The sequence below is a fragment of the Rattus norvegicus genome, chromosome 5, assembly GCF_036323735.1.
Source record: "Rattus norvegicus strain BN/NHsdMcwi chromosome 5, GRCr8, whole genome shotgun sequence".
Classification (NCBI taxonomy): Eukaryota; Metazoa; Chordata; class Mammalia; order Rodentia; family Muridae; genus Rattus; species Rattus norvegicus.
In genome coordinates this window covers 128,858,318-128,874,120 of record NC_086023.1, presented here as the reverse complement: position 1 = coordinate 128,874,120, position 15,803 = coordinate 128,858,318, and the positions used below count along the sequence as shown (strand labels likewise).

Sequence of the window (15,803 nt, the reverse complement as noted above, 5' to 3'; positions counted from 1 at the left end):
GTGACCAAGAGAACACTCTCAGGCCATATGACAGACGTTGCCATTTCTCCTTTGGTTTCTTGGACCTCCCCCTAGGGGAAAACCAGCGACCATACAATGAAGATGCTGAAGCAGCTCCATGAAGACGCTAAGAGAGCCCGACAGGCCAACAGCCAGCACCAGACATGTGAGTAAGACACCTTGGAAGTGGGTCCTCCAGCACCAGACCCTTCAGCTGCCCGCAATTCAAGCCAATATTTGGCTACACTTCATGAAAAGCCCAAGCAACCCCTACTGTTGGACCCACTGCAACTGTGAGCTGATCAATTATTGCTCTTGGTTTATACCATGGAGTAATTTGTTATGCAACAATAGATAATTAATCCATAACTAATATCTATGGCACGTGTACTATGTCCCAGAAACAACACTAAGTAATTTGATGAGATCAAAATCCCCTCTGAAGGAAAGGGTGGTCCAGAGGGTTAAGTAACTTAGGCATGTTTCCATGGCTTTTAAGTGGGAGAAGTAGAATTAGGGTCTGTCACCCTCATGTCTGGTTTCTTGGTCACTCTTCTATAAAAGCCACAATAAAGTTTTTTGGACAGCTAAGCAGTAGCAAGTGAACCCCAGCCCCTGAGGAGAATAAACATGTAACATAAACGTGGGACAGTGGAGGCCCAGAACTGAAATGGCGTTGATCTCTGATGCTGTAAGACCCAGAGGTCACAAACCAGCCCCACCTCCTAGACCTTTTATTGATAGTGAGTTCTACCTCATTCTGCCCACGGTGCCCAGCACTCACCCATATCTGCAGCTTCACACGCTTCTCATGACGGTAAACTGTCTTCACTTTGAAGTCGATACCCACAGTGCTGACAAAGGCAGGGGTGAAGGTGTCATCAGCATAGCGGAAAAGGAAGGAGGTCTTCCCGACGCTGCTGTTGCCAATGATGAGCAGTTTGAACATGTAGTCAAAGTTCTGGTCAGAGGCATCTCTGATTCCAGTGTTACCATCAGTTACTGAGGCCATCTGTAAGAGAGACCTGTGGTCACTCTGCTGTGACTTAGTGACCTTCTAATGGTCACCGGTCATTGCAGAAGAAATACTACACAGAGCTTCCCCACCACTGTTCCTGCCTCAGATGTTGTCTCAGGATTGGGGTGGAACCCAACTCTTCCCATTCATTCTTTCAACAAATATTTACTGAGCCCTTTGCTCTGGGGTGAGCCCTGTGCTGAGCACCGGGTGGGGGGTGTTCAAATATGAATCACACATGGTGACTGATCTCAAGGTTGCCACAGAAAACAACGGAAGAATGGAAAACATGACTAGCAGAACAGCAGACAGATAACAAGTCGGGTAAGCCCTAGTGTACTCTGGAGACCTGGTGATCACAGAGTCTTCTATTGGAGGTCAGGCTCTAGATTGAACTATTGTTCTCTGTTCGTAAACCATTTTATGTGACTCACAGCTCTACAGCTAAAATCTGAACAGTTTTTAACAGTTCCAATTTCACAAAGAACCAACTGACTAAACACACCACTCTTTTTTAAAAGAATTGTTTTATTAATTTACATTCCAAATATTGCCCCCTTCCCAATCCTCCTCCAAGAGTTCTTCACCCCATATTCCCTTCCCTTGGCCTCTGAGAGGGTGATCCCCACCCCATACCCTGCCGACCTACTCCCATCTCACTGTGCTTCATGAAACTGAAAAGCTCCTGTAAGGCAAAAGACACTGTCATTAGGACAAAAGAGCAACCTACAGATTGGGGAGAAAAATCTTCACTAACCTTACATCTGATAGAGGGTTAATATCCAAAATATTTAAAGAACTCAAGAAGTTAACCTCCAAAAAATCAAATAACCCAATTTAAAAAATGGGGTACAGAGCTAAACAGAATTCTCAACAGAGGAATCTTGAATGGCCAAGAAGCATTTAAAGAAATGTTCAACAGAACTGCAAGTCAAAACGACCCTGAGATTCCACCTTACATCAATCAGAATGGCTAAGATCAAAAACTCAAGTGACAGCACATGCTGGCGAGGATGTGGAGAAAGAGGAACACTCCTCCATTGCTGGAGTGATTGCTAATTGGTATAACCACTCTGGAAATCAGTCTGGTGGTTCCTCAGAAATTTGAAATAGTCCTACCTGAAGACCTAGCTAACTGCTCCTGGGTATATACCCAAAAGGTGCTCCACCATACTACAAGGACACATGCTCCACTATGTTCATAGCAGCCTTATTCATGATTGCCAGAAGCTGGAAACAACCCAGATGTCCTTCAACTGAAGAATAGATACAGAAAATGTGATTCATTTACACAATGGAATACTATTCAGCTAAAAACAAATGAGGACATTATGAATTTACAGCAAATGGTTGGAACTAGAAAATATCCTGAGTGAGATAATCCCGACCCAAAAGGACATACATGGTATGTATTCACTGATAAGTGGGTATTAGCCCAAAAGTACAGAATACCCATGATACAACTCACAGACTGAAAGAAGTTTAACAAGTAGGAAGGCTCAAGTAAGGATGTTTCAATCCCACTTAGAAGAGGGAACAAAATAATCTTGGGAGGCAGAGGGAGGGAGGAATCAAGGTGGGAAAGGGGAGGGGGAGGGCAAAAGGGGAACAAGATCATGTATGGGTGGGGGGATACAGGAGAGAAGCCCAGAGGGTCAGGACAATGAATGGAAATATGCAGCTGAGGGTGGTGGGGGCAAGGGATGGGGGGAACCTCTTGAAAGTCCCAGAGACCTGGGATGTGAGAGGTTTCCAGGACTTAATGGGAATGACCTTTGCCACAATGCCCAACAGTGGAGAGATAGAACCTGAGGATACCACCTCCAATAGATAGACATGGCTTCCAGTGAAGGGATGGAGTCACCAATGCTCAACTCTTCAAGGTTTTCTCCTCAGTCATTTGCCCATCTACCTGTGCTATCTTTATATCCAAATATGCCGGTGATTTCTCTGTAATCCAAAGACTTCTGTCACAGGATGTTTTCCTTTGGTTCCTTCTGCCTGGAGCCCTCTTTCCTTCTGATTGCCCACTCACACCCATGGTGTCACTGCCCCTGAATGTGGCAGAGCCATGCTCTCTGCTCCCACAGTGCTCTGCTGCCCTGCATCATTGCAGACTTCTCTACTGCCCCTCCATCAGAGTGAGCATCTGGAACCTAGTGTATTCTGTTCCTGTGTCCCTGACCCTGGCTTTAAGCTGAAATCCCAGCCTATCACAGAACTCTGAACATACGTGAAGGACTTAAAAAGTCATTTTGTCCCTCTGGGCACTCAATCTCTTTGTCTGGGAAATGGGAAGAACAGTCTCTTGTATTTTCTCAGAAGACTTGAGAGAGATTAAAACAAACAAACAAAAGACTGGCGTGCTATTTGTCTGCTTTCTGATACTGTGATACAATGCTGACCAAAAACAACTTGAGGAGGAAATGGTTTATTCGGTTTACACATCCCAATCCACAGTTCATTGAGGGAAACTGAGGCAGAAGCTCAAGGAAGGAAGCAGAAGCCATGGAGGAATACTGCTTACTGGCTTGCTCAGCCTGTTTTCTTACACACCCAAGATCTCCTGTCCAGAAATAACACTGCCCACAGTGAGCTAGGCAGTCCTACATCAATCATTAATTTAAAAAGTACTAATGGAGGCAACTCCTCAATTGAGAGTTCCTCTTCCCCCAAATATGTCAATGCGACAAAAACCAACCAGGAAAGACATCTTAAAAACTGGTAAACATCACAGTGGTGTAAACATTTCTGGTAATTCTGTCCTTTGGAACCTTGATTCTTTATCTGTTCGTTCCCTCATTCATCTATTCAGAAAATATGTACTACATATCAAGTCTAACACCATCGTCTCCTTCCATAGAACGCCTGAATCTAAACCCCATAATCCAGATCTAACCCAACAATTTAACACTTGGTCTTATGACTTCACTCATCTTCTTTTAAAAAAAAAAAGTTAACGTTTACTCTGTGGTGTGTGTGTGTGTGTGTGTGCTTCACTGCACACATGTGAAGGTCTGAGGACAGCTTGCAGTAGTTGGTTCTCTCCTTCCACCATGTGGATTTCAGGGATTATTTTAGTCACTGTTCTATTGCTACAAAGAAACACCGTGACCAATACAACTATTATAAGAGAAAGCATTTACCTGGGGGCTTGCTTACAGTTTCAGAGGCTTATAGACCAGGTCCAGAGAAAGATTCTGGACCTAGCATAGTCTTTTGAAACCTCAAAGTCTACCTTCAGTGACACACTTCCTCCAAAAGGGCCATACTTCCTAATCCTTCTAATCCTTTCAAATAGTGCCATTCCCTAGTGACTAAGCATTCAATTATATGAGCCTATAAGGGCCATTCTTATTCAAACCCTCACAGGGATTGAACTCATGTCAGAATTTGTGGTGAGCTCCTTGACCCTCTGAGCCATCTCACCAGCTCTAGTCTTTTTGTCTTTTGAGATAGGCTCTGCAGCCCAGAACTTGCCTAAGCTTTCCAAGCACTGGGATTAAAAGTGTGAGTGAAATCCAGATCTTTGTAGTTGTTTCTTCTATATCTTGGAAGCCTCTCTTAGAGGCTCACATAGTACCCTGCTTAGAATCCTTTAGCCTCTCTTCTTCCTGGACACAAGACACGGGTGAGTTAAGTGGTCAGAGGAGGATGGAGTCACTCTATGTGAACCAATGTTCAGGTTCTCATTCTTTTTTGGGGAATTCCTGAGGGTTTTGTTTTGTTTCTCAGTGAAAAAAGGAGGATCAGTGGCTCAGTGGGAAACAGCACTGGATTGCACCTGATGACTTGGGTTTCATCCCTGGAAACCTACGTGATGGAGGAGAGAACTGACTCCCCTGAAAGATGACCTCTGACCTCCACACATGTTAAGAGCACAAACACACACAAAATTTTAAATAAATGAATGTTAAAAGAAAGAAGGTGGGTTGGGGATTTAGCTCAGTGGTAGAGTGCTTGCCGAGCAAGTGCAAGGCCCTGGGTTCGGTCCCCAGCTCCGAAAAAAAAAGAAAGAAAAAAAAAAAAAAAAGAAAGAAAGAAAAAGAAAGAAGGGGGAGCCTAGTAGATTTGGCTCCATGAACCTCCCGGATCAACTATAAGGACAAGAAGCCAGTGAATGTGAAAAGATAAAGCTCTCTTAAAAATCAGATAAGTGTGCTCATATAAATATAATAAATCTTTAAAAATGGGGGGGTGGGACTGGAGAGATCAGTGGTTAAGTGTGGGGCGGCAAGCAATAGCTCAGTGGTAGAGCGCTTGCCTAGCAAGCTCAAGGCTCTGGGTCCTCAACTCCCGAGTGGGGTGGGGGGAGAAAAAAAAGAAAAAGAAAAGTATCCTGGTCTAGGTAGGTTGAATCCCTGGGAGACCCTAAAAGGGATGGCAGGTGCATTCCCAGTCTCCCAGAATATCAGGGCCTCAATAGCTGTGCCCCCTAAAGACACCCCCCCCCAAAGAGGTTTTGAGACAGACCAGTTATGTAGGGCAATGCCTCAAGCCCCTCCTCCACAGGTGAGGACGTGACCACAGGTCATGTAGGCTCAAGACAGATCAGTCTTAGAGACAGGGCCACGCCCCTGAATATGTAGATGAGGTCTTCCCAAGCTCTCAGGTCAAACCAATAGGAAGTACCTGCTGTGAGACGCTGACCGGTCCAAAACTGTATTTAAGAATCATGTTCAGAATTAAAGGTGTGCAGGAATTATTCCATCATCTGAGAGCTTCTGTCATAAGAGCTGTAACACTGTCACTTGGGGAAGAGATCTGCTCTCCCGAAATCGCTGCTAGAAGCTCTCTGCACCCCTCGATAGCTAGTCAGTCTCCTGCTGGCACAGCCTAGCCCAACAACCCAAGTGGCGGGACACACACACACACACACACACACACACACACACACACACGACACCAGAAGCAGTTTCCCCTCCCTGCCTGAGTTCTTTCCCACACACCTAGCCGGGCCAGAGATCGCTGTGAAGAGTCCCCATGCCCCCACCCCACCTACCCCAGAGCCAGAGCCCTACAGTTAAGAGCACTGTCTGCTCTTCCAGAGCTCCTGAGTTTAATTCCCAGCAACCACATGGTGGCTCACAACCATCTGTAATGGGATCTGATGCCCTCTTCTGATGTGTCTGAGGACAGCTACAGTGTACTCATATACATTAAATATATAATATTTTAAAAGATCAGATAAATATGTAAGGCTAGAAACAACCCTTTAATAAAACTTCCTCCACAACATTACTGCTGGCCTCCCGTGGGCTCTGTGCCCACTGTGCTTAGCTCCCAGCTCTCAAGTCTTTATCCAAGATTGATCTTTGAATCAATCTGCCACCAGGAAATGGCTCCCTAGGTGAGTATGGACCATGCCCTGGATAGCATTTACAAGGAAGGAGTCAGTGAGGTTGGAAGAGACAGATGGGCACCACTGGATACCTAAATTGTCTCGTAAACTTTCACTTTTAGTTTTCACATCCTACTTCAAGAACTGGTGATTCAAACCGGAGAAATGACTCAGGGGTTAAGAGTGCTTGTGTAAACATGAAGACATGGATTTGGATCCCAGCACCCGCACGACAAGCTGGGCATGGTCTCATGCATGCCTATAATGACACTACAATAGTGGAGACGGGAGGATCACTAGGCCTAGCTGCTTGCCAGTCTAGACAAATTAAAAAAAAAAAAGAAAGCAAGTTCCAAGCTCGGTGGATAAGGTGGATAAGGTGGATAAGGTGGGCAGTGGTAGAGAAGGACGCCTGATGCTCTTCTCTGGCCTTAGTGCACACTTACCTGTGCTCATCACACACACACACACACACACCCCTACCTTATATTCACACACACACACCCCTTATACACACACACACACACACACACACACACACACACAAATAAAAGCTGTTTTCAAAGTCCTCAGCTTTTAAAGTACATTCAAAAGTACTGATACTTTATAATTCTTCATAAATAATATTTCAGTGACATTTATAGCTATACCCAACATGTGTTGTCTGACCAATCCTTTAATGTTGTCTTCCTGCTTGAAAGATGGGTGTTTTGAATTTTAAGTGTTTTTGTTTTGTTGTTTGGTTTGGTTTTTTATTGTTGTTGCTGCTGCTGCTGTTGTCATGGTTTTGTGCATTTTTTTTTCTTTTTTTTTTCTTTTTTGAGACAGGATCCCTGTCCTTGTGTTATAAGACACAACTCCAGCTGGCCCAGAGATCCAAGTGTTGGGATGACAGACATATTGCTACCACATTGACTAATTTTGTCTTAAAGGTTGTTATTCTAGTCTTTCAAAAACTAAGTTACATTTATTTACTTATGAGGCGCTCCGAGGGTAACTTTTAGGTGTCAGTTCTCTCCTTCCGCAACATGGACTCCAGAGCGTTAGGCTTCACCCTCACCTGCTGAGTCTTCTCTCTTGTCTATCACACAACAGTGCAGTGGACATTTTCCACATAAGTCCTTATTGGTTTTATTCATTTTCCTAATTAGTTCCTGGGGATGGAGTCTGAGAAATAAACTTTCTGATGAGAGAGCAACTTTACTAAAGCATAGCTTTGATTCTTAACTCAATTTCAGGCCCTTTACCATATTTTATGCTCTAGGTAAATCTGGAAAAGAAAGTTAGGTGGATGCAAATCATTATCCCGTTTGAATTAAGGGATTTGGAAGGCCTCAAAGCTAGCAGCAAAGACAGGATGTAGTATCTTGCAGCATTAGGGGAGGTTGAAACTGGCTGCTCTAGCCATCCGCAGCATTCCTGAACGAGTCACATACCTTCTGTAAGCCAGAGTATTCGCCCTAAAATCAGGAAATATCACCTACTTCATAGAGTCATGGTATAAACACAGTCAACAAACTACATCTAAACAACATAGTGCTGATTTGTGGTTACAGTCTTTATTATTTTATTGACCCCTTTATTTCACCTCTCCTCTGTCTCTATCTCTCTCTGTCTCTCTGTCTGTCTCTCTCACTCTCTTTCAGTTTTTCGAGACAGCACTTCTCTGTGTGGCCCTGGCTGTCCTGGAACTCACTATGTAGAGTAGACTGACCTCAAACTCACAGAGATCTGCCTGCCTCTGGCCTCCCAAGTGCTGACATTAAAGGTGTGTGCCATCATGCCTGGCTTTTAATTCACTTCTGCAGTCAACTTTTTCAACTGTCTTCCTGGTCCCTTGGGCTCTAGTATTTTGCCTATTGTATGAAGAACTGTCCCCGCCCCTGAATTCTGGGTGGCTCTGGCCATCTCTCACCTGGCAACTTCTATAGCAATCCCTTAGGGAGTGTTACTTCTTTCAATAAACATTTATCAGACTAACAATGTAAATTCCTATTACTTTTTTTCCATTGTATAGCCAGAGTAATGCTTTCGAAATATTTTTAAACTATTACTTCTGTGTAGGTGTGTGAATCTGCTTAAATGTAAGTGCACTAAGTGGGTTCAGGAGCCCTCAAAGGCTGGAAGAAGGTGTTGGGTTCCCTAGAACTGAAATTACAGGTAGTTATGAGTCACCACCCAGTGTGGGTACCAAACCAAACCTAGGTCATCTGCAAGGGTAGTAGGTGCTTTTAACCTCTGAGCCACTTTTTTTTGGTGGGGGAAGGGGTAGAATATTGCTTTGGAACTCACTAAACAGCTGACCTTGAACTCATGACACTTCTGCCTTGGCCTCCCAAAGACTCAAAGTACAGATATGTCCCACATGTCCAGCAATTTTACATTCTCAAGTTGCTAGGATTAAAGGGCTCTTGAAACTGGGTATGTTGGTACAGGGCTGTAATGTTAGCATTTAGGAGGTAGAGGCAGGAGGATCAGGAATTCAACATCATCTTCAGCTTTATTTCAAGTTTAAAGCCAACCTAGGTTACAGAGGATCTTGTCGATAGATGAATGGATGGATGAATGGATATATGGATGGATAGATAGATAGATAACAGATGGATGGATGGATAGATAACAGATGGATGGATGGATAGATAGATAGATAGATAGATAGATAGATAGATAGATAATAGATAGATAGTTTCAAAAGGTGGAGCTTGGGGCTTCTTTTTATCTTAACAGGAAGCCGAATACTGGTCCCAGTTTCCCCAGAATCTCAGTGCAGGAACCTGGGAGTTACTCAAGCTCTAAGCCTCAGCGTGCTGACCCGAGGATAATATCATCCCATGAAGCTGCTGTCAAGTTTATATAATAGGATGAATATAAATGCACTTCATTCACCATGTTGACAAGTAGTGTGTGTGTGTGTGTGTGTGTGTGTGTGTGTGTGTGTGTGTGTGTTCACGTAGAACCCTCAGGAAGTGTGCCGGCCTTTGGTTATGCTAAGGCTAGGGAGTGGGGAGGAATGGGAAAAGTGAAAGTTTCATTTTATTTTTTAAAGATTTAGTTTTGTATTTTGTGTGTGTAGGTGTTTTGCTTGCATGTGTACATGTGTACTATCTGTGTACAGTGTCCACAGAGAGGCCAGAAGAGGGTGTTGGATCCTCTGGAAATGCAGTTACAGATGGTTGTGAGCCACCATACCCAGGTCCCCTGCAAGAGCAGCAAGTGCTTAACCAGCAAAGAGCATACATTTTAAATGCTGACCTCATTTAAATATCTGATCTCCCTGCCCCCTCACTTGCCAGGTAAGAAACACGGAGGCTGCACAAAGAACAGCGATTTGTCCAAAGTCACATGACAAGCCAGTCGGTGGCCAGGACGTCTGTTACCTCATGTCTCCCAGATTTGGCTGGGCCTAGGGAAAATAAAACAGTAACAAGTTTCAGGTAAGCCAGTGTTCCCAGGGTGGAGTGTCAGGACGCCCGCCACATAGTGTTTGCCACACTGTGCTGTCAAGTCTGCTTATGTGGACACAGTACAGCTACCCCAGCGGGTTGTGTGAGAACAGAGACAGAGAGCAGAGTGGAAATGTTCAGATGGAACCCCCTGAGGGCATCTTCTCAGGTGGGGGCAGGAGTGACACAGACATCTGGTGGAGAAGCAGAAAGCGGCTCAGCAGGCAGCCGCCCGAGGCAGATCTGAGCAGACAGGTCACTGCGCAGCAGTGCTCACAGAACCGCGTTTGTGCGATAAGCATCGATCAAACCATCCCTCTCTTTTGTGACAGGCACATAAAATGATAACGCTGGGTAGCTCACTGTGTCCGTGACAAGCAATACAGATGAAGGCCCAGGAATCATCTTGGGAAGCCATTCTTGGTCCCAGACTTGAGCTGGGTGGGGGTGGGGGTGGGGGTGGGGGTAAAGGTCCTCCCCAAAAAGCTGTTGTGAAAAATAAGTAACCCTTTCAGTCCCGTAGGCAGCAAGAAAGAGCACTTAAGGAAGAAGCTGATGTCGGTTAAAGGGGTGAATGTGGAAAGAGCCCTGGAGTTCAGCAGGAAGAGACCAACTGGGTGAACACAGTGCAGAGGGAATGGATGTGCTTTTTTGATGGAGTCAGAAGACTGACCATGGCTTTAAGTCTCAGAGGCTCGGGTGGAGCCCGGCAATCTCAATAATTAATTATGGAACTATAGGCAAATTATACCCTCAGCCTCAGTTTCCTCTCTATAAAATGATTGGCAAATGGGTCCCTGGGACAGCTGTTATGGCATTAAAGTCAGTATGGAAGTACTGACACTTTATAGGGTCTGGGGATGCACTCAGTCAGTAAAACATTTGCCTCGTAAGCACACAGACCTGAGTTCAATACCTGAATCCAGGTAAAAATGCTGGACGTGGTGACATGTGCCTACAATCTCAGCACAGGGTAGGCAGAGACTGGGAGATTCTGCAGGGCCTACTGGCCTGCCAGTATAGCTTTAAAAGCCTCTTAATTAAAAAAACATTTGCTCTGTGTGTGTGTGTGTGTGTGTGTGTGTGTGTGCGTGCGCGTGCGTGTACATGGGTTAATGTTCTCGTGTGGAAGAGGTCAGAACACAGCTTAATGGAGTTGGTTCTCTCCTTCCACCATGTAGGTCCCAGGGATTGACCTGGTCATCAGGCTTAGTAGCAGTCACCTTTACCTTCTGAGCCATCTTGATATACATATACATATACATATACATATACATATACATATACATATACATATACATATACATATACATACACATACACATACACATACACATACACATATACATATACATATACACATGCACGTGCATCTTAAATGCTGGAAGTAGTTTGGGGTTTAAAATCAAACCAATTAGATTTAGTGTCCTGTTCTACCACACGTTTATTACATAGATAAGGAAACACAGTTTCCCTCCTTTATAAAGTAAACTTTGTTGGGAAGATTGTAGACAATGTGGACAATGTACCTAACATAACACATGGAACTTAGAAGACAGTCAATGAATGTAACTCTCTGCCCTCCTCAGGGAAACATTTATTAGTGGAGCAAGAAGGGAGGCAGAGGCCATGAAGACGCTCAGAAAGGAATCCCTGGAAGTGAAAGGGGAAGGAGGGGACTAACTCCTCCAACTGGTCTTCTGACCTCCATGCCTGCACAAGGCACACTCACTGCCAAAATACACCTTGTATGTGTACACACACACACACACACACACACACACACACACACACAATTTTTACAATTTAAGACACTTTTAAAGGAAGTTGGATAAATGTGTGGAGCTTGTTCAGTTGTATGCATTCTTCCCCCAAATCACACTTTTACAATTTACTCCTCCTTTAGACCATTCCTGGTTGCCAACCTAACACCACCAACCCCGCCCAGCCTCCCTGCCTTCCCAGGACTCTCATAGTCACAAACACTCTCACAACGGCTACCATTTATTGAGCACTTGCTAAATGTCGGCTAGCATTCTACTAGTTGCTTCGGAGACATTCTACCTTCCACGCAATCAAGACTCGATCCGTGCTGGTTTTCTTCCTTCTGATTGGAAGCAGGTAGTCAAGGACGCCACGCCAGGCACACCTGCACAGCCACTCTGGCTTCTCTGGAACAGTGCTCTACTGTTTACAAAACTCTTGTCAACCCACGTCATTCTCCTTGATTCTTACAACCATGGGGCAATTTCCCACTCAATCCACAGTCACCGTGCACCTACAGCACGCCAGATGCTCTGTGAGCTCCTCAGGGACCTCGGGAGCTCATTCTCAGTCACTGATGCTTCCTTTCCTATCGTGTTCCTTCGCCTTTTCCCGTGCTATGTCTTCTGACAGGAGCATATTTTACCCCACTGCTAGCTAAATCTTTCATGTTTAAGAGACTTCGCTGACCCATCTGCCTTCTTCAAATCACTCTTCTCCCAACACACTATGGCTTCTGACTCCCACAAGTGGCCTTTACTGACTTCCATGGTCTTCCTCTGTTTTTTTTTTTAATTTTTATTTTGTGTGCTGTGTATACATGTGTGTGTGGTATTGGTGTGGTGTATGTGGCCTATGTGGTGTAGTGTGTGTGTGTGTGTGTGTGTGTGTGTGTGGTGTTGTATGTGTGTGGTGTTAAATGTGCATACATGTGTGTGGTGTGGTATAGTGTGTGCACGTGTCTGTGGTGTACACACAGAGGCACTTTTACCCCGTGTGCATATGTGTGTGGTGTTTGTGTATATGTGTGTATGTGGTATATATGTGTGTGTGGCATGTGTGGTGTGTGTGTGGTGTGTATGTATGTGTCTGTGTACACACAGAGTTACCCTGCATGCATGTGTGTGTGGTGTTTATGTGTATGTGTGTATTTGTGTGGATGGTGTGTGTGTGTGGTGTAGTGTGTAACGTATATGCTTGTGTCTGTGGTGTACCCACAGATGCACGTTTACCCTGTGTGCATGTGTGTAGTATATGGTGTTATGTGTGCGGTGTGTGGTGTGTTTGTGTGGTGTGTATGCATGTGTATGCATGTGTCTGTGTGTCTGTTGTATATGCACAGAGGCATGTTTACCCCGTGTGTGTGTGTGTGTGTGTGTGTGTGTGTGTGTGTGTGTATGTGTGAGTGTGTGTGGTATGTGGTGTGTATGCATGTGTCTGTTGTGTATGCACAGAGGCATGTTTACCCCGTGTGTGTGTGTGTGTGTGTGTGTGGTGTGTGGTGTGTGGTGTGTGTGTGTGTGTGTGTGTGTGTGTGTGGTGTGTGGTGTGTATGCATGTGTCTGTTGTGTATGCACAGAGGCATGTTTACCCCGTGTGTGTGTGTGTGTGTGGTGTGTGTGTGTGTGTGTGGTGTGTGTGCATGTGTGGTGTGTGTGGTGTGTGTGGTGTGTGTGGAATGGTGTGTGTGTGTGTGGTGTGGTGTGTGGTGTGTGTGATGAATCTGTGGTGTATGCACAGAGACACACTTACCTTGTGTGCTTGTGTGCCATTGCACATGCAGAGGCTAAAGGAGGGCACTGGGCATCATCCTCTTTTGCTCTCCATCTTACTTTTTACTCCTAGATTTAGTTAATTTTTAATGTGTATGAACGTCTTACCTACATTTCTGTATGTACAGACACCACACTAGTGCCTGGTGCCTGTAAAGATCAGAAGAGGGTGTCAGATTCCCCTGGAACTGCATTGGGATGGTTACGAGCCACGTGCTGTTCCCAAGAACTGAACCCTGTCTTCTACAAGAGCAACAAGTGCTCCTGACTGAGGAACCATCTCTCCAGCCCTGCCTTTCGAGACTGTCACATTTCAAGCTCCGGGGGTTCACCCTGACTATGTCCCTACAACTAGAGTTACAGGCACAGAGATGATGCCAGGCTCTTACAGGCTGAAGATTTGAATTTAGGTTCTCAGACCTGAGAAGCAAGTGCACTCCTCTTCTTCTGTTTCGGGATGTAGAAGGGGTGTGCTCCATCTGCTTGCACGGGGGTACACACACACACACACACACACACACTCATTTCGTTTACAGCCTACAGTTTATCATGTGGATTCTGGGAAGGTGGGATGGAGAACCCCACTTCCACTCCACACCTCTTTTGGCTTCTAGAGGCTGTTATCCTGCCTTCTCAGTCTTTTCCATGCTTGACTCCAAGATAGAATTGCATGTGGATGATTTTTTTTCTGTTTGCTATTCTCTTCTTGCCCATAACTCCAGTTGGCACTGTAGTCTGGTCCAGTGTCTGCTGTCCTCATGCTGTGAGGAGCCAAGATGCGGCTAGTGCCAAGGCTGTACTCAACCCTTATAACATTTCTCACCTCACACCCCTCATCCCTGCAATCTCACTCTCCAAGTTCCCTCAAGGTTTCTCTGCTTCCAGCTGCAAGGACCCTGCTCCATTCCAGCGCCATCTCCTCCTTCCTGACCAGAACTTAGGTGTCCTTAGCCTATAAAGACGGTCAAGACCCTCTCCCCTACCTAGTTCCCACCCCTCCCTCTGCGGGCGGAGTAGACCCAGCTGGCTCCCCACATTTCCCTTCTTCCAAGCCCATCCCCTTCAAGCCCCACCCCTATGTCTCTATCCACCGAGACCCTCTCACTGGTACTAGCGGGGGGCTAGGCTCTGCACCCTTTGACTCCCAGCTAACCACACTCATCCCGGAAGTCCTGATCCTCAACCCCACCAGACACCGTTCTTGCCCTGAGCCCCTTCCTTTCAGCCCTTGCTCTTCTGCTTGTCTCAAAGACCCTCGAGCCCACCCCAGCTCTCCGCCTTCACGCCCCCTTTCGCCTGCCTCCCCTCCTTCCTTTTAGCATCCCTCTGCTGCCCTAAGATGTACCCAGCCACCCCTCACTGCCTGCAGTAGCTGTTCATCTGCCCCCAGCCCCAATGGTTCCTGCTTCCCAGCGGACCTGGGAATCCCAGGGTGCGGAGTGCGAGCCAGCACTCCTGCTCTGCTGCGATGCGGGTCCCTGGCAGCCTCCTGCAGCCCCTCTCTGAGTCCCCTAGGCTGCCTAGCACTCGGTCCCCTGCTCCCAGGCAGTGTGGAGCCGGGTCGGGGCCGCGCCCCTTACCTCGGATAAGAGCTGGCTCGCGGCACACTGCAGCCGGACTGTTGCACCTGGCAGTAGTGGACGAGAGGCAGGCGGGGCGGGTCTGGTTCCCACCTCGGCTACGGAGGGTTGAGGCTCTGGCAGAAGATGGGTTGGGTTCCCGCTGGGTCCAGGCCCCGCCTCTAGGCGGAACCCACGTACGATCCGTCCTGCCCCTCCGTTCCTGGCAGGTGTAGGAAATCCAGGACTTCTTGGGAACCCCCCAGACCCTGTATATCTGGGTAACTATATGATCTGTCCACATTCACCTACAGGGTGTTCAGAGGGCTTTGACGATGATGTAGATGATGATGGCGTCAAATTTTGCTATTTCCAAATGCTTTTACTCCATTCCCATAAACTCTCAAGGAGGGAGCACAACCTGTCTACAAAGTGAAAACTGAGCTAGGAAGCTGGGTATTATCCTCTGCCCCGCCCACCACCCCTTCATGGTCCATGTCCTTTGAGACTGGTAATCCCATCTGAACAAATTCAATCCTTCCTCTTACTTTCCTTTTCGCTGCAAAAGTATCCTGGTTCAGGACTCACAGCTTCTGGCCTGAACCAATGCAAGAATTCCAATTCCTGCCTCTCTTTCCAGCCTTTATACCAGGGGCCCGAGTAACCTTTTGAAATGCCACCGACCTTGTTAAAATAACCCTCACTGCGTCTCCATTAACAGCAGTAGCATGGGGATTGCCAGCTGCGGTGGTAAATGTTCTTGTCTGAGGCTTAGCAGGTCCCAGATCTTCCACGAGTGGTAGGTTCAGGAGGTAAATAGCACCCTCGACTTCAAATCTTTCTGTGGATTTCACTTTCCATTGTCCTGAGGTCCCTGGGATGACAGTTAGGGTCTAGTGTTCTTAT

General features: G+C 46.2%; 1 protein-coding gene across 4 annotated transcripts in view; it reads right to left on the bottom strand.

The window, feature by feature from the left end:
• Rab3b (RAB3B, member RAS oncogene family) overlaps positions 1 to 15,087 on the bottom strand; it is a 67,054-nt gene extending 51,967 nt beyond the window's left edge. The window contains exons 1-3 of one of the 4 annotated variants that reach the window (XM_063288471.1): positions 14,919 to 15,043; positions 9,650 to 9,762; positions 785 to 1,012 (exon numbers count right to left, since the gene is read on the bottom strand). In XM_063288471.1, the coding sequence (XP_063144541.1) occupies positions 785 to 1,012 (228 nt within the window). In that variant the 5' untranslated portion in view covers positions 9,650 to 9,762; positions 14,919 to 15,043. 4 annotated transcript variants of the gene reach the window in all.
• Positions 15,088 to 15,803: the final 716 nt, after the last annotated feature.